Source organism: Capricornis sumatraensis, chromosome 7, assembly GCF_032405125.1.
Source record: "Capricornis sumatraensis isolate serow.1 chromosome 7, serow.2, whole genome shotgun sequence".
Classification (NCBI taxonomy): Eukaryota; Metazoa; Chordata; class Mammalia; order Artiodactyla; family Bovidae; genus Capricornis; species Capricornis sumatraensis.
The window spans coordinates 17,681,263-17,700,162 of NC_091075.1; the positions used below are offsets into that span (position 1 = coordinate 17,681,263).

The following is an 18,900-nucleotide window of genomic DNA, read 5'->3' on the forward strand; positions in this document are numbered from 1 at the left end:
CATAGGTGGTAAATTTTAAAAAATACAATGGTACTCACAGGTATCCCCCTGTTTGATATTCTCGTTACAGAGTCGAACTGATGTACCGCAAAGCACACCAGGTAAGTACTCATGGGAACAGACTTCTGGAAAGTTGTCCGATTCCATTTATCATCCACCGACTCTTCTTTCTATTGAAAGCAAAAGATAATCTTTTATTTATAAAGTGATCAATCATGGACAAGACAAACAAATAGTTACTCTAAACCTGGCTTTCCAGTCAGAAAAAAAAAGCTTGTCAAAGCTTAATGGTAGAAAGAAATTTTACCCCTAAATGGTGATGTTGAAAAGACTGGAGGAAAATTCATTTTATTTTTAGTACTGTGAGAGTGTGATTGAACTATATACTGTATGTGGTTTCTTAGGGAGAAATTAAACTTCGTGATATAAACTAGACAGGAGTTTATCTTTCTGCATTAAACAGAAAATCCTGACCATAATATTTGAGCATACACTATGACCCCTTAATGGAGAATAGGCTAGTGCTCACTCCAGTGTTCTTGCCTAGAGAATCCCAAAGGATGGGGGAGCCTGGTGGGCTGCCGTCTATGGGGTCACACAGAGTCGGACACTACTGAAGCGACTTAGCAGCAGCAGCGCCTTGAACACAGGAAGAACTAAGCAGGTATTTGCTAATTTGACTACATGCAAGAGGGCAATAGCTGTGCAGGCATAGCAGGAGGTCAGGCTGTCTTTTCCATCTCTGGTTGTCTCCATCAGAGACCTAAGGTATGGTCACTAAAGTCACTGCCTTGGTTACCATGGAGAGAGAAGAGATTGTATTACTTGCTGCAGCTCCCAACTCCATCTGTCTGGTTTTCTGTCCATGCCACTTTGCCTTCCTCACTGCCAATCACCAGTCCTAATACTTCATCCATGAATACTTGCCTAATTCCTGCTGTCCATTGTATAAACACTTCCACATGCCCTGCAGCCACACAGTGAGTCGCTCTACAGTGAGAAGCTTTAAAAAAGGATTAAGAGAGGGAGGCTGGATTAGAGCTCGATGCATCATCGGCAAGGCAGGCATGTGCTAGTAGAGGAGAGTTGAAGCCCCAGCAGTTCAGTCCAGTTCAGTCGCTCAGTCGTGTCCGACTCTTTGCGACCCCATGAATTACAGCATGCCAGGCCTCCCTGTCCATCACCAACTCCCGGAGTTCACTCAGACTCACGTGCATCGAGTCGGTGATGCCATCCAGCCATCTCACCCTCTGTCGTCCCCTTCTCCTCCTGCCCCCAATCCCTCCCAGCATCAGAATCTTTTCCAATGAGTCAACTGTTCACATGAGGTGGCCAAAGTACTGGAGTTTCAGCTTTTGCATCATTCCTTCCAAAGAAATCCGAGGACTGATCTCCTTCAGAATGGACTGGTTGGATCTCCTTGCAGTCCAAGGGATTCTCAAGAGTCTTCTCCAACACCACAGTTCAAAAGCATCAATTCTTAGGCGCTCAGCCTTCTTCACAGTCCAATTCTTACATCCATACATGACCACTGGAAAAACCATAGCCTTGACTAGATGGACCTTTGTTGGTAAAATAATGTCTCTGCTTTTGAATATGCTATCTAGTTTGGTCATAACTTTTCTTCCAAGGAGTAAGCATCTTTTAATTTCATGGCTGCAGTCACCATCTGCAGTGATTTTGGAGCCTCCAAATATGAAGTCTGAACTGTTTCCACTGTTTCCACTGTTTCCCCATCTATTTCCCATGAAGTGATGGGACCAGATGCCATGATCTTCCTTTTCTGAATGTTGAGGTTTAAGCCAACTTTTTCACTCTCCTCTTTCACTTTCATCAAGAGGCTTTTTAGTTCCTCTTCACTTTCTGCCATAAGGGTGGTGTTATTTGCATATCCGAGGTTATTGATATTTCTCCTGGCAATCTTGATTCCAGCTTGTGCTTCTTCCAGCCCAGCGTTTCTCATGATGTACTCTGCATATAAGTTAAATAAGCAGGGTGACAGTATACAGCCTTGACGTACTCCTTTTCCTATTTGGAACCAGTCTGTTGTTCCATGTTACTCCGTGATAGAAAGTTTGCATCCTTCCTCCTCCCACCCTAACTTTACCTGTTCCATGGCAAGTATTCTGACTGCATTGTACTCTGACCCAGTCAGAGTGTGCCCTTTAAGTTCATCTTTTCCTCTTTCTTCTCCAGTCAAAACCCAACTGCCTAGGAGTCTGACACTAGAAGAAAAGTTGATGAGCTTACATTGACCTTTTTAAGCTTCCATTTACTTATTAACCTTCTTAAGCTTTTGTTTGCTTTTTTGAGGAATATTTGTAATTAAAGAGGATGATTTCAGTGATCATATTTCAGATAGTGGATCAGAAAGATGGGAAATGTAATGTAGGCACAGTGCTTTTCTGGTATTGGGTAGGTGACAATTATATCTAAGGATGAGCTTCACCCTTTTACATGTCAAAGCTATAAGGCATAATAAACCTCAACCTTGAGGTAATGATACTTTAGTCAACTGCATTACGCATTATAGGGTTGAGGAGCAGGAAAAGAGGGAAGAGTCATGTTAATAATTATACAAACAGAATTTACTGTAGCCTGTTTTTTGTTTAATGAGTACTTCTTGTTCACCGGAATACCTATGGGCATGGTGATCCCTGGAGTTGGTAGCTATACGTCAGCATTTAAGTGATGATTTTTTTGTAGAAACCAAGACAACTAGGCTGCTGAGTATTTTAAAATCTGTAATTCCATTCATTTGCCTTTAATTTGTCATGATTAGGGGACGCTTTCATTTAAGCAGAGCCTAGCTGACATATGTCTACTGTATCCATTCTTGCTTAGAAAACCCAACATGGTATTTTGACTAGATAGTAAAATCTTGAATTAAAGACTTCTAGTACTCAAAGACAAGAGATTGCCCAAATGTATCTTCAAGCCTCTAAATAAGCTATTCGAGTACATTTATTTTAGAATTCAGTGGGTTCTCTCATAGCAAATCAGGAAATTGATATTATAAACAAACCATCTGCGTAAATTTTAAAAGAATTTAAAATACTCACCTCCACTGGCATATTTGAAAGTGCCTTATATTCTTTGGAGTGGACAATGGATATCGTATACGTTGCCTTTTTGTTGGGCTCATCAAAACAAGGGAAGGATTTCCTGGCATCTGTTGGTTCATGATCAGTGGCTGCTATGCTCCTTAGAAACAAACACATAAGCAAAATACATGTTGCCTCTTCTGACAGCCTCTATTCCCATATAAAACAATCAACTATGTAATCAACTCTTGCATTTCTTAAAGCAAATGTCCATCCAGAAATCTATCAAATAGTTGTCAAAGTCTTTACTGGAATTTTTAGGTTAACAAATGAAAATTCAGAAACTGCTTTGGGTATTTTATATGAGTAGTTAAGTATTTTGGTCCCATAACTAAAAATCTGTGATGAGCAAAAATCAGTCCAATTTATGTGCTGTTATTCTTTCCATCCTAGAGCTATCAAGTGACAAGTAGATAAACACAAAGCCAAACTCGAAGGCTTGCTTGTAGCTGTCCTTGTAAGTGTGAACAGCTGTGTTCTGTCATGGACTAGAGGAGTATATTCTAGAGTCTACAGATCCTGTCCCTAATAGCACATTCTTTCTTACTTATGTTACACCAGGGACAAAACCCTTAGTTTCATTTCCATGAAAAGCAGTCCCTGAACAGTCTCCCAGTGAAGCAACCTTTGGCCAGATTTAAAACCCTTTTTGGAAAGAGACAGGATTCTTTTATGGCTCTAACTAGGCATATGCGTTATTAAACTAAAATGTTACTTTATAATGTTTCCATCATTTCAAAGTGGGACTATTTTTTGAGTAATTGCTCCAAAAAAAATCAATGAATATATACTTTTTATATGTAGCTATAGGACAGTAAGATTGTACATTTGCTCATTTGAAGACTAAGCAGAGTAAAAAGTGTAAAACAGAAAGGTTGACATATTCATTAATAATTTGTACAAGAAAAATATTTTATGCTTCAGAATTCTCTGGGACTAATGAAGGTATTTCATACAGGATAACAAATTATTGCATCCTTCATTCATCCAATAAATATTTGTTGAACTCACTCTTTCATATTCAGACACACACATACATTTACCAGGTATCATTCTACATACTGAGGAAATAACAAAGAATAGATAGATAAGGAGAGTGATAAGAGCTGTGTAGGAAATAAAACAAGGAAAGTGACAGAGAATGACCTCGGAAAAGTGGTGGGCAATATAAGGTACAATAGTCAGGGACAGTCTCTTGCAGTAGGTGATGAGAAAACTCCAGATAGGTGGAGATTAAGGAAAATATGTTTCTGTAATAGAGGGAACAACAAGTACATAGCTGCTAAAGTGGAAAAGAATTTACTGTGGTTGAGGACCTGAAAGATGTCCAGAGTAGCTGAAGTACAGTGAACTGGAAGGACTAAATGATCAGCAGAGGCCATGGTAAAAGTCTGCACTTTATTTGGATTCAAGGATGCAATATATACATAATTTATGTAAAAACTAATATGTCATAGGTCAACATTCATCTACACGAAATTAAAATATTTTTGAAGTTCCTTTAAAAAGTCTCTGGATATAAAAATTACTTGTTAGAAACTTAGCCAAAAAAACTAATCTGTGAAAAATAAAACTGGAAAAGGGCTGTCTTTTGGGATACTATTGACTGAAGGGGACAACTTTCTGGGATGATTGAAAAAAAATGTATACTTTATTATGGGTATGATTAACAAAGATGTGTACATTCCTCAGAATTCATTAAATTAGTTCCCATTAGATTTGTGCATTTAATATGTATAAAATCTGTCTTAAAATAACTGTAGATCAATATTGAGTTCCAGTAAGTAGGTTTGGATTGTTGCAGTGATGTGAATTAGCAATGAAAAAACAAACTTTTATGTATACTGAGCTTGAGCAAATGAAAAAAAATAACAAATGAAGATAACAGAAGGCAGGTTTCTCACTGCTGGGGAAGAGAGTTATAAATTTGTTTAAAAAAGAAAGGAGACTAGACCTTGATACTGAACTGTAACTGAAGGATCAGTGTAAATTCAATGATTTTTTTGGTAAATATGTAAATGTATATAAAAATATGCAAGACATGTATTCCCTATCTTTGTCTGCTGAACAGGACTAGAAGAAATAACACACTTGTAGCAGTGAGCACAACTAGTTCCCGTTCAGTGCAGTTCAGTTCCGTCGCTCAGTCGTGTCTGACTCTTTACGACCCCATGAATCACAGCACGCCAGGCCTCCCTGTCCATCACCAACTCCTGGAGTTCACTCAGACTCACGCCTGTCGAGTCAGTGATGCCACCCAGCCATCTCATCCTCTGTCGTCCCCTTCTCTTCCTTCTCCTGCCCCCAATCCCTCTCAGCATCAGAGTGTTTTCCAATGAGTCAACTCTTCGCATGAGGTGGCCAAAGTACTGGAATTTCAGCTTTAGCATAATTTCCTCCAAAGAAATCTCAGGGTTGATCTCCTTCAGAATGGACTGGTTGGATCTCCTTGAGTCCAAGGGACTCTCAAGAGTCTTCTCCAACACCACAGTTCAAAAGCATCAATTCTTCGGCGCTCAGCCTTCTTCACAGTCCAACTCTCACATCCATACATGACCATGAGAAAAACCATAGCCTTGACTAGACAGACCTTAGTCGGCAAAGTAATGTCTCTGCTTTTTAATATGCTATCTAGGTTGGTCATAACTTACCACTCTCCAGTAAAAGGAACCAGAACGGGTCACAAAAATTATATCAATGCTGTGGTTTATGTTAGAAAATGTTCTGTACTTTAAAAATATATACTGAATGTGAAGAGGTAAAGAGAGACAATGTTTCAACATAGTCTAAAGAGAGAGACAGAGATGTGGGGCTGTAGGGAAGAGAGAAAACAGGACAAAATGTAAACCATTGGTTGTGTTCCTACATTCCTGGTATTATTATTATAAATTTCCTGTTAGTTTAAAATTATTTCAAAACAGAAAGTTATCCAAAAAGTCCCAGTATTACTGATTAGTTTTTGTGATGATAACAGTTTAACTAGTCAATTGGAGTTTCTAACACCTGAGACTGTTAAGTAAGTGTTAGTCGCTCAGTCATGCCCAACTCTTTGCAACCCCATAGACTGCAGCCTACCAGGCTCCTCTGTCCATGAGATTTTCCAGGCAAGGATACTGGAGTGGGTTGCCATTTCCTTCTCCAGGGGATCTTCCCAACCCAGGGATCGAACCCAGGTCTTCCGCAGGCAGATTCTTTACCGACTGAGCTACAAGGGAAGCGTGAATCTCAAATACATCAGAACGTAAAGAAACCTATACACTTTCCCAGAATACTGAGGGTTTATAATAAGATTCATTAGCTCCAACTCCATGTTTAGTCAGCTGCTTTTTTCTTCTGAATTCTTCTGGATTCTGATTTCTTTCTCAGACAAAAGAAAAGGAAAAGTTACTCTCTGCAAGAATGTTTCGGTTTAGTCACATCTCAGAAATAAGCCAGCCCACTAATTTGGGAATATGAGAGAGAGAGAGAGAGAGAGACCGTGTGTGTGTGTGTGTGCACAAATGAGCATGTGTGTGTGTGCACATGTGAGCATGTGCGTGTGCATGCACCTTCATGTGTGTGGGAGGTGATGTGATAAAGGAGTGGAATAATACTGTTCTAAGCAACAGCCATTGGGTAGGTTTTCAAATACTTGGTTTCAGTGTCTATGCTACAGTATGTACTCCTAAGCATCTAAGAGAAAGAAGAATTTTCCGTCCTTTGCTCACAATCTCTCTTTAAAAGAGATTGTGCTTGATTGTAGGGGAAAGATGCCTTATTATATTACAGTACATCAGAGCCTACCTTTGGAAATGGAATGGGACGGTATTGGTGAGATCTCTGTGTGGTAGTTTGGTCCATGTTGGTGGTCCTGTCAGCAAATGTTAGTTACAGCAAGTCCCACTCAATCATAGTGATCTGGACTTACACTGGTATACATATAGTGACATTCATCAACCAGAAGGGCTATGAAATGTGGATTTTATTTGTTTGTCTGTTTTTTAAGTCCAGAGCCTATGTGATTTTATGGGGAAAACCCTCTTCTAAAAGTAAAAATTCCTAGATTCAATGGACAGTCATTCAGATAGGATCATTAGAAAACCATTAAGAAAGCAGTGATCTTAAATGACACCTTGGACTAGTTGTGCTTAATATGTATCCATAGGATATTACATCCAAAAACAGGAACACATTCTTCTCAAGAGTACATGCAATGTTCTTCAGGATGTATGTTAGGCCACAAAACAAGTCTAAACAAATTTAAGAGGACAGAAATTATATCGAGCAGTTTTTCTGAAACTATTATGAAACTATAGGAATCATTTACAGGAATGAGAATGAGAAAAAACACAAACAGGTGGAGACTAAAAAACATGCTACTAAAAAAAAACCCAGTGTTTCAATCCGTAAATCAAAGAGGAAATCAGAAAATACCTTGAGACAAATGAAAATAAAAACTATCTAAAGTCTATGGGATGTAGCAAAAACTGTTCTAAGAGAGTTTATAGAAGCACATGCCACCTCAAGAAACAAGAAAAGTCTCAAATAGACAACCTGAAAGAAAAAGAACAAACCGAGCCCAATGTCAGTGAAAGAAGGAAATAATAAAGATCAGGAAGGAAATAAATAGAAACCTAAAAAAAATAGAAAAAAATAAAAAAAAACCAAGAGCTATTCCTTGGAAAGATAAACAAAATTTATAAATGTTTAGCCAGATTCACCAAGAAAAAAGAGAGAGGACACAAATTAACAAAGTAAGAAATGAAAGAAGAGAAATTATAACCAATATAACAGAGATTAAAAAACATGAGAGAATATTATGTACAGCTATAAAGCATAAAGCAATAAATTGGACCACCTAGAAGAAATGGATAAATTTTTAGAGACATACAGTCTTCCAGACTGAATCAGGAACAAAAAGACAATCTGAAATAGACCAATTAAAAAAGAACTCCTAGCAAGCAAAAATCCAGGACTAGACAGCTTCACAGGGGAATTCTACCAATATAGAATATATACAGAGAGAAGAGTTAACATTATCCTTTTCAAAATATTCTAAAAAAATTGAGGAGGGTACACTTCCAAATTCACTCCACAAAGCCACCATTAATTTGATACTGAAAATAGGCAAAAACAGTACAAAAAAAATTATAAGCCAATATCTCAGATGAATATAGATATAAAAATCCTCAACAAAATATTAGCAAACTAAATTCAACAATAAATAAAAAAGATCAGACACCATCAAGTAGGATTTATTCTAGGGATGGAAGGATGATTCAAGATCCATAAATCAATCAATGTGATACACCACACTGACAACAGGAATCCAAAAAGTACGAATAATAAATGATGGTAAGGATGTGGAGAAAAGGGAACCCTGGTAGGACATTGCAGGGAATATGTATTGGTACAGTCACTGTGGAAAGCACCATGGAGGTCCCTCAAAACAATAAAAATAGAACTTCCATGTGATCCAGTAATTTCAGTCCTGGGTATCTATCTGGAAAAAAAGTGAAAACACCAATTTGAAAAGATAGATGCACTTCAATGTTCATAGCCAAGATATGGAAACAGCCTAAGAGTCACCAGCAAATGAATGGATAAAGATAATGTAGTGTGTGTGTCGGAGAAGATGATGGCACCCCACTCCAGTACTCTTGCCTGGAAAATCCCATGGACAGAGGAGCCTGGTAGGCTGCGGTCCATGGGGTCGCGAAGAGTCGGACACGCCTGAGCGACTTCCCTTTCACTTTTCACTTTCATGCGTTGGAGAAGGAAATGGCAACCAGTGTTCTTGCCTGGAGAATCCCAGGCACGGAGGAGCCTGGTGGGCTGCCGTCTATGGGGTCACACAGAGTCGGACACGACTGAAGTGACTTAGCAGAGTGTGTGTGTATACAGTGACTGTTGTTCAATAGTTAAAAAGAATGAGAGCCTGCTATTTGCAACAACAAATAAAACAGACACAGACTCACAGATACAGAGAACAAACTAGTGGTTACCAGTGGGAAGAGGGAAGCAGGGAGCGGCAAGATAAGGGCAGGGGATTAAGAGGTGTAGCCCACTATGAATGAAACAGGCTCTCAGGATATATTGTACAGCACAGGGAATGTAGCCAATATTTTATAGTAACTTTACATGGAGCATAATCCGTAAAAATATCGAATCTCTATACTATAAACCTGAAACTAATATTATAAATCAAGTATTCTTCAGTTTTTTAAAAAGGCCCTATTTGTATATGCTAAATTCCATCAGAGTTACTAAAGTTTTCTAAATATATGCAAATTTGAAAACAATGTACATGAGATAGCCTTACAAAACCATTTCGGACAATGACTTCTCTGGAGGGGTTTTATTCAGTGGTAAAAGCTTCTTTTTAAAAAAATTAGATATATTGTTTTGCAAATTTAATGGAAAAAGCCTGGCTAATCACAGTCTGTTCAGGAGTAACTTTCGGGTATGTCCTGAATAATTATAATGCTCGGCAAATGTGCTGAGGTAAACCATTTTTCTACAGGGGCCTCTCCACATCATGTTAATAAGTCACTTACTAGACCCAGCGCATTAAAAATATAATTCTGCGTAGCTTGTTAGTTTTACAAAAGGGAAGGCATTCCTCTGACTTCTCTGAGTGGGTGAGATTAAGGAAACCTCAGAGAAAGCTGAAGGGAGAGGAAGTGATGATGCAAGCACCAAGCCGTTCACTTGGAATCAACTTAAAATAAAACAACTGCTTGACTGCCTCATAAATCATCTGGCACACTGTTTCCAATGAAGGCTCTCAGGCTACGTTCAGTAGTTTAATAACTTGAGCCAGCAAATGAACAGCAAGGTCTGGGTGAAAACTTAAATGAAGGACTTCTGATGCAGGTGAGGCAGCCACAACTAAGTATCATTGCAGACTTAGTACAGGGTTCCAGAATTAAGTACGGGAGCTGATCGGTGCAAAACAACCCATTTAGATTATTATCCAGACTCCAACCTATTTTTATAGTGGTTTGAACCAGCTAATTATTTTAATTTATTTTCCAACAGCTCTTTTTCCAAATGGAGGATACTCAAGTAAAATTTCTTTTTGTTTCCGTGCTTCCAACATAAAGGAAATTACTATGCATCCTGCAACAAGTAAACAAGGCCTCTGCCCGCCAAATCTGTTCTTTATTGATAATGGGCATACCAATAACTTAACACATTAATCTAAGAATAGAATGAATAAATTGACATACAGTTAAAATTTCAAGATCAGAACTACAGTGAGGATACATGTCCGTGTGTGAGGATATCACACACATACACACACACCCTTATGACCATCCCACTGATTTCTTTTCTGCTGTGTTTCCACTTAACTCTTACATCTTTATCCCAAGTCCTAACCTTGTGCTTCAGATTTATTTATCCAGATATCTTCTAGACATCTCTTCCTAGATATCTAACATTCAGCACATCTGACACCAAACCCATGACCTTCCCTTCTAAACCTGGTTCTTCTGTTTCTAATGTCAGTGAAAGGTGGGCTGTCAGATCAGACTTCTGGAGCATCCTTGATCTGTAACTTTAGCTCATCTCTTCCCCGTAGCCAGTTAGTCTGCCAGTCCTGACTATGTTGCCTCCAGACCGTTCCCTTCACTGTATCCTCTTCTGTCTGTCCTGAAGTCACTGTCCTGCCTGATCCTTATCATCTCTTTCCTGGATACCTGCAGTTTCTCTCATGTACTCATGTATAGATTTAGTTCTTTTCTCCCCACGTAAATAGTCATGGGTTAACCTTTTCTGCATAATGCGTTTCATCAATTAATTATCCTTACTTTTTTTCCCAATGGGTTTTCCAGACTTATCTCTAGCTAGCATCTCCAAATAAACCTCTCCTACAAAGGTATTTCTTCTCCTTAATCTGCTTTTTTGACGTAGTGCCTTTCCTTTTTGCCTGCTTTTTACATTACTTGTCTCTGCCTATTGAAATCCCACCATTACATCAAAATTCAGCTTCAATCCCAGCAACACTGTTGTTGTTCCGTCGTGTCCGACTCTCTGCAACCCCATGGCCTGCAGCGCGCCAGGCTCCCCTGTCCTTCACTGTCTCCCACGGTTTGCTCAGACTCATGTCCATTGAGCCAGTGATGCTATCTGTCTCATCCTCTGCCAAAACCCCAGAAAACCCAAACTGAAAACTGTCTGTCCTTCTTTTAAGTTCTTGTAATTCCTATCAATTCCAATGATTCTCAGTCCTTAAAGTTTGAAGATGGCATTCCTAAGTCAAAAAAATAGGTTTTATCAGCTCCTCTTGCCTTTGACATAAGATGGGGAGAAAAAGAACCAAAAGAAGTTTGCCATGCTTAGTGGGAAAGTGAAGGTGTCATTGGTGGGAACTGGGTTCCTCTACAGGAAAGAAGCTGTGGCGATGTAGTGGATCCCAGCATTTGCCAGAGCATGCTAGTCATGTGACAGCCTACGTGAAAATGCTTCTATATATTCATTCAGTAATAGTTGAGTTCTCTCTGTGAGCTAGGTAGTGAACAAGAGAGACACAGAGACCCTACTCTCAGGGGCCACGGAAGATTCCACAGTCATGTGGTTGGGAAACGGCATATTATGGCAGCTTCTAGAGGTTGTCATGAACTTTATAATATAAAAGTCTCTGAAAAGTCCCACCATTAAAAAAAAAAAATCATTTTGTATTCAGTATTATTTCCCAAACAACCTTGGCCACAGAATAACTCTGCTGCTTTTTTCTGGCAATATCTATTAATACCTTCATGCAACTAGAACTCTGTGGAACAGATAATTAGGAAATGCTGTGTAAGAGCAATCCAGATGTAGAGAAGGAAATGCTGAACCTTAGAGAGAAGGGAATATTGTTATATACTTTGGAGATGTGAGTAGAGGGGAACTCTGAGAAGAGAGTAACTGGGGAATCCTACGTAACTGTTGAGAGTGTTAAGAGGGTTTAGTGATGTGGGCAGGAAATCATTCCAAAGATTTCAGTCCTTTGAAGTGGTTTTCCTCAGACCCAAAGGAACAGACCAGACGGTAGAAAAAGTGGCTGTCAAGTTTCTCAAACTTTCTCCGCCCAAGCCTCACTACAACTCTGTCCCCAGTGAGATGCTATGGTTATTATAGCTAGGGAACTCTGAACTGGTTCTACCTTCTTCTCCAAGTCTCCATTTGCCTCTGAACTTTGACGGAAAGAAGCTCAGATAGTTGTCTCCTTTCTATGAAGTCCAAGTCTCAGTTGTATTTGCAGAAATCAAGTAATTTTGGTTTCTGTTGAGTGCACTTATGTTTAGTTTGCACTGTGGTTCCGACAGTAATATCCCATACCACACATACTCAATCCCAGAGTTAATTTTACAATAAGGCAGAAAAGCTGGAAAATATAATCTTGACAGTATACATAAAAATGTATTACTCTGATGGCATTTGAAATTGTATGAGCATCAAATATGACAAAGTTCACTAGATAATATGAAAGAATGCTGCTATTCCCCCTGAACTCACTCTTGTGGCTCTTCTCTGCATTTTGTAGATGAAACCCACTGGAGACCTGCATTGTCAAAACGTTATTCACAAGCTTGAAAGAAAACAATTTCTCATATGCTTGAAATATTTCATAATAGAAAAACAAAAAGTATTCCATTGAGCCTAAATGAGGTTACCGAGTATGTGTCAGAATCGTTCCAAAACCATGAATGCAGTACAGAACTGGCTGCGTCCTGTGTAATGTGAGAACCTCAACTGCTACCAATGAAAACAGACAAACTTGGGGACACCAGTCCTCCAGGGAGCCTAGCTGACCACTGGCCTTCCCCTTGCCTTGCTGTCACTTAGTATTTCTGAGCATTTTCTCAACTAAAACAGCTAAGTTTCAAAATGTCAGCTCTCAAGTATATATTTTATCATAAAATTAGCTCATTGGTAAAATAATCCAAAGATTCAGAATGAATAATATATGTTAGCATACAGTAATTTTTATGCTTATGAAATACATAACAGAAACTTATGAATGGAACTGTGTTCCTTATTTTTTGGCCTTCCTATAGTGTATAGAATTTTTATAAAGTATTTTGATGGCTTTACTCAGATGCAATTTTTGTTGTTTTCACAACCCAAGAAGCAGTTTTAAACTCTTAGCAATAATCATTGAAAAGTTTTGACTTGTTTTCACTTTACACTGACAGGTTTTTAGAATCTCTGGAAGGTAGATATTCTTTAGAGGTAGATATATCTTTAGATGTTCCTTTTCCTCTACCAAATTGCAAACACTTAAATCATTTTATTGTTAGACTCAGAGAAATAGGTACTTTATTGTTTGTGAAAACGTAATTTGGAACATATTTTTGAAAGTCAGTTTGGAGATACATATACATAAGTACACGCACATGTGTTATATATGTGTAGGTGTGTGTATATACACACACACATGTGCTCATACATACATAGTTTGAGCCAATTTCCTAAGAATTTTCCTATGGAAATATGAGAAAATATTATTCCTAGTTTTTTAAAAGGCTGTTTATTACATTTTATAGGTGTTCGTAGGTAAAAAAGTGGGAGCAATTTAAGCACCCAAATCTAATGGGAAAGTTGAATTACATGATATTCATATCATGGACTATCATGTATCCATTAAGTCATTTACAGAACACCAAATAACATGTTAAAGTGTTGATATATTGTAAAAACATGTTACACAACACTATATAAAGCATAATAATGCTGTGTTTGTGTCCAGAAAAAAATGACTAGAAAACTATCTGCCTAAATACTAACAATTTCTATACTTGAGTGATGGGGTTATTTATGGACTTTTTTTCTTATAAGTTTTTTGCTTCTCAAGTTTTCTGTAGTGAATGTCTCATTAACATATTTTATGAAATAACTAACCAAAATAAATGTTACAAGTTTCTTGACATATTTGTACTTTGACCCAGCAATTTTATTTTTCAGACTACATCCTAACACAAGGAAATACACTGTAAGTACACTTACAGATGTACTTACAGCTATGTTCTTTCTGACTTGTTTATAGTAATAAAATACTGGAACCTGCTCAAATGTCTAGCATTAGTGAATTGGTTTTAAAAAATAACAATGCATTCATGCAGTGGAATATTGCTCAGTCTTTAAAATCAGATTCTTGAAAATATTTAATAAAGGGAAATGCTTACAATATATTCAGTTAAAAGGCATATGGATGGAGAGATATGTAGAGATAATTTAATTACAATTTTGATTACCTAAAAAATTAGAATATACATTAGCATGTTAACAGGGCTTACCACTGGATGGTGAAATTATTTATACATTTTTTTGATTTTCCTTTTTATAATTTCTATGCTTTCAACATTTGTAATTTTTATAAACAGAAAAATATGTAAACAATAAAGAAACTTTATTCTATAGTATATAGAATAGTGTATCTATATAAACATGATCCCTCCAAATATTTTTTCAAACTATCATTTCTAGTCTACTCAGTTTAATACTATACCACACAATAAGAATGTTTAAATATTTTCTTTTAATCCCTTGGTCTTTCTGATAAACAACAGGAAGCATTTTGACCAAAAGATTTGCTTTGCTCTATAAAATGCTTCAAACAGCATAGGGATATTTAGAGGGCTGGCCTTAAACTTTCTCTAAACAGTGACATAAGGTTTCTTTTCTTTTTTTTTTTTTAGAATGTAAATACTTTTTATTGTATATACCAAGTTTGATTGAGTGTCAAAGGTTTGCTTATGCGTTTTTAGTTGCCAACGTTGGTTTTAGTTGCCAAATTTTAACGTTTCTCCATTATTCACTTGTTCGGAATCTAAGTAGGTAAAAGTCAAAACGGTTTCAAGTTCGGTGGTACCTCAGGTGTAACCTTCCTCTCGTATGCAAGAACCATACCCACAGGGTGAAGTTTTTTTAATTCATTGACAGAACTTATGTCTTTGACATAGCTCTAAGTAATAGCCTCTGACTAAATGAAAGATAAGTAACTGTCTCAGGGAATGCAAATATATATACAGGTGTACTTGGAGGGCTCCGTGTGTGGGGATATTTTTATGTCCTTAATTGCCTAATATATCTTTTTTGTCACAAAAGACTGATCATAATTACTGCATACTGCATGATAGATAATAAGCCCAAAGATTTATCCCATGTGCTACTACTGATGTATGGACTCAATGAGTATTTATTGAGTAAAACATAGTTCTGGCCATTTGAGATAAAAAAAAAAGACACAGCTGTACCTTTCTTAAGTGAAAACACAAAGACAGTTACATGAATTTTATATGCTCTTTCAATGTTCAGTCTCCAATAAAACAAAAAATTATAATTGATATTTACTGATTTTCACTTAAATTTAGTATGATATCATTTTAAAAGTTCAGCTTAAAGTCATTGCCATATAGCCCACAAATATCACCAGTGAAAGTTACCAAAAACATAATATTTTTTAAAGTTTCAGGTAGTTTATATAAACATTAAGGATAACATGCAGTATATTATGATTTTTCCTGATGAAAAGAAGGACTTACACTGATTTTTTGGACTCCGTGCACCTCATTCAATAGTTTCAAATTTTGTGATAAGCTTTGAAAAGACAACAGGGCAAGAGTTTTTGCTTCCCAGAGGAACAGGCAGAAATGAAGTCAAGTTTAAATAAAGATCAGACCATGCAAAAAAGTGAAAGGTGAAAAGAGAAAAGGAAAGGAAGAGAAACGGAAAGCAAAGATAAAAGCTTTGGAAAAACGTAGCAAAAAACTTTTATTTTACTTGGTTTGTCCTTTCTCCACGTATGTCGTTCTGTAAAATCCCACGAGCGAGCCGTTCAGCCAGCCGGCGAACTCCAGGATCAGGTGGTAGAGACCTTCGCCAGCGCTGGGCGCAAGCTCTTCTTCTGCTTCCACCACCACATACTCCTGCTTCTTGTATTCGAAGCACTGCCTGACTTGAACCTGCTCCCCAGACGGCCTCCTCAGCACCGGGAGCTTGGTGATCCTCGTCTCCCGGAGATGTAGCCACAGGTACCGGGTGAGTGAGCTCACGTTGATGGAGATGTCCACGCTGCCGGTGTACGTGTCCTCCTCCATCAGCGGCTTCACCTCCAGGTCGTAGTGCACTGGCTTGATGAAGTCCGGCAGCCTGAAATCTTTCCAGCCTCCGCTTTCATCCTCACTGGCAGGGCAAACCCCCTGGTCCTGTGGAGGGCTGGTAACGGGAGGCAGGTGGGAAGGAGCCTGGGTCGTGCCCTGTCCGCTCTCTGTAGAGTCACATGATCTGGTCAGACCCACAGAAAGTCCTACTATTAATCCGACAGCCACCACCACTGCACAGATAATGGCCACGTGTTTCGTCTTAATGCAGTATCTCTTAGAGCCTTCCCAAGATGATCCCTCCTCCAAGAACATTTTTCTTTCCAAAGTCAAATGTTATACATGAAAGGATGTTAAATGTAACTAACTAACGTCAGCAGTCCTTTTCCAGTTGGAAGTAATTGCCTGGCTTGGCAGCCGGCTTTTGCCTTTCGCAAACCTCTCTCTGGCTTCTTGCGTCTTTCCCTCTCCTTTCACGTTCCCACTAGCCACTCCACGATGAATGTGGAAACAAGGGGGTGGAGTAAGGACTCCAGAAGAGGGGCTGAGCTGGAGAAAGAAGGCTGACGAGAATATTGTCACGGCTCCTCTTATAAACAACGCATCCCTCACTCCACCCCTCCTGCGCCGGAGTGAGTTAAATATAAAACAGGGCTTAGCTTATCAGCCAAGAGGAGGATGATCTTTTGCCAAAGCTCTGTCAGCAGCTTTCAGGGAGAGAGCATTTGGGAAAGAGGTGTGCTTATGATAGAAAAATTCAGCCTTTGCCACTGAGTCTATTGTGTGCACAATCTCTCACTCCTAATCAAAGGGCTTCTTGAATTTCAGCTATTTTTCAGGTAACTTGCTAAAGAAGCTGTGTTTTCTTTTCATTTTTTTTTCCCCCTCATGTAAGCGTTCAGATTCTGTCTTTTGCCAAAGCCAGTTCCTGGAATTCAGTGCTCAGTATGATACATAAATTCAGGGACCATGTAAGTACTCAGTAAATATTTGTTGAATTGGCGGATTAACAAAACATGGCCAGGTCACCATAGATCAGTTGATGCTGGATAAAAGAGAGAAGGAAACATAAGACATTAATCAAAGCAATGCATAAAAAGAGCTGAAATGCATAAAAAGAAAAAAAGAGAAAGGGAATGGGTTGAAAGGATAGAAGGATAAGGAAGATAAACTTGTTAGCTTAGATAACTAAACTATAGTCTGGTCTCAGTGAGATAGTTAAACAGATAGTCTGGTCTCAGTGAGATTGAGTTCTTTAACCTTGAGTATGGTAGATGACATTTGGAGCAGATTCCAGATGCCAAACTTGGCCTTTTAGAAAGATCTATTATCTGCCCAAACCTATTGCTTTTATATGAAAAGGTCAAGATGATGGAAATTACAATAATTGACTCCCATTATTGTGAGTACCTAAGATATATATACACCCAAGCCTTCACTAATAGTAACAGTACAATCATAAATGTAGAGCTTTCTACATGCCAGGCAGTATACTAGGTACTTTCAAGAAGATCTGTCTTAGCAACAACTCCATAAGATTGGTACTATTATGATGCCCATTTTAGAGACAGAAAGACTGACATTCAAAGAGGTTAAGTCATTTGCTCAAGGTCACCGAACTGGAGTTAGAACTCAGGCTGTCTGAGTCCAAAATCCAAATAACTAATTACACTGCCTTTCTTTTCTGAAGAGGAAAAATATTTAAGTGTTAAATAACTATGAAAAACTTGGTCAGTATTTCCCAACATGCAATCCATGGATATTAACAGATATACTTGCAAAGTAGGCAATGCTGGGGTAGATAAAGTTAAGAACATTCTTTCATTACCTCCCATTCTTTCAGGGCCTCCAGGTTGCATTAGCATCACACCGTGAGTCTACCAGACGGGATACACTATTGAGTGATTTCTGCCTTTAATTAATGAGAAAGCTTTCTTTGGTTTACCTTTTTGGGGGGTCTTGAAGGTCTGTGTTCCTTGAAATACACTCTGAGGGTCTTGTATTCCATACTCTGAGAAATGCTACCTTAAACGGTTCCAAATTATAAACACACAGGAAAAAAAGAGAAGATTTTAAGAATGAAAGGGTCTGTTTTGCTCTGAACATTTCTATTGTTTTTATAAAAATAGTAGTAAAAGAAATAAAGGGGAAAAGGTATATTTTTCTAAATTATGGGCACATCTTGTTATTTATTTCATATTCTGAAGCAATCCTAAACTTTTACAATTATAGCATGTTTAGCTTTGGTAAGTCAACTTCCTGAATTTTAGGCTTTTAAAAAAAATCCCTTTTTTTAAATCAGAAAGATCATCTGATGTTTCACTAAATGTTTCAGAAACATTTTGATGTGTTCTCCATAAATTAAAAGGAAGATGTAGAACAAATTTATCTCAGCATAATGACTGAAAATGAAAAGGAAAAACATGTACATAAAATTATATTAAACTGGAAGCATTTTTTAAGAAATCTCAGCTAAACTCTTAAACTCAGCTGAAACTCTTAATCTTGTCTAGAAAGATAGCAATCTTATCTCCATCTTATTTGGGCTCAACTGACAAAGACGATAATAGACTTTTGAAATAAGGTACACTTCAGGGGAATTGAGAATGACCACCTGAAATCAAGTATCTCGGGGTTCCCAGGTGGCTCAGTAGTAAAGAATCTGCCAGCCAGTGCAGGAGCCGCAGGAGATGTGGGTTTGATCCCTGAATCAGGAAGATCCCCTG

The 18,900-nt window shown here is 38.1% G+C and overlaps 1 protein-coding gene across 2 annotated transcripts in view; it reads right to left on the reverse strand.

Moving 5' to 3' along the window:
- ENPEP (glutamyl aminopeptidase) overlaps positions 1-16,624 on the reverse strand; it is an 80,699-nt gene extending 64,075 nt beyond the window's left edge. For both annotated transcript variants that reach the window (XM_068975109.1, XM_068975108.1), the window contains exons 1-3: positions 15,855-16,624; positions 3,063-3,204; positions 39-170 (exon numbers count right to left, since the gene is read on the reverse strand). In XM_068975109.1, coding sequence (XP_068831210.1) covers positions 39-170; positions 3,063-3,204; positions 15,855-16,489 — 909 coding nt within the window. In that variant the 5' untranslated portion in view covers positions 16,490-16,624. The remainder of the gene's footprint in view (positions 1-38; positions 171-3,062; positions 3,205-15,854) is intronic.
- Positions 16,625-18,900: the final 2,276 nt, after the last annotated feature.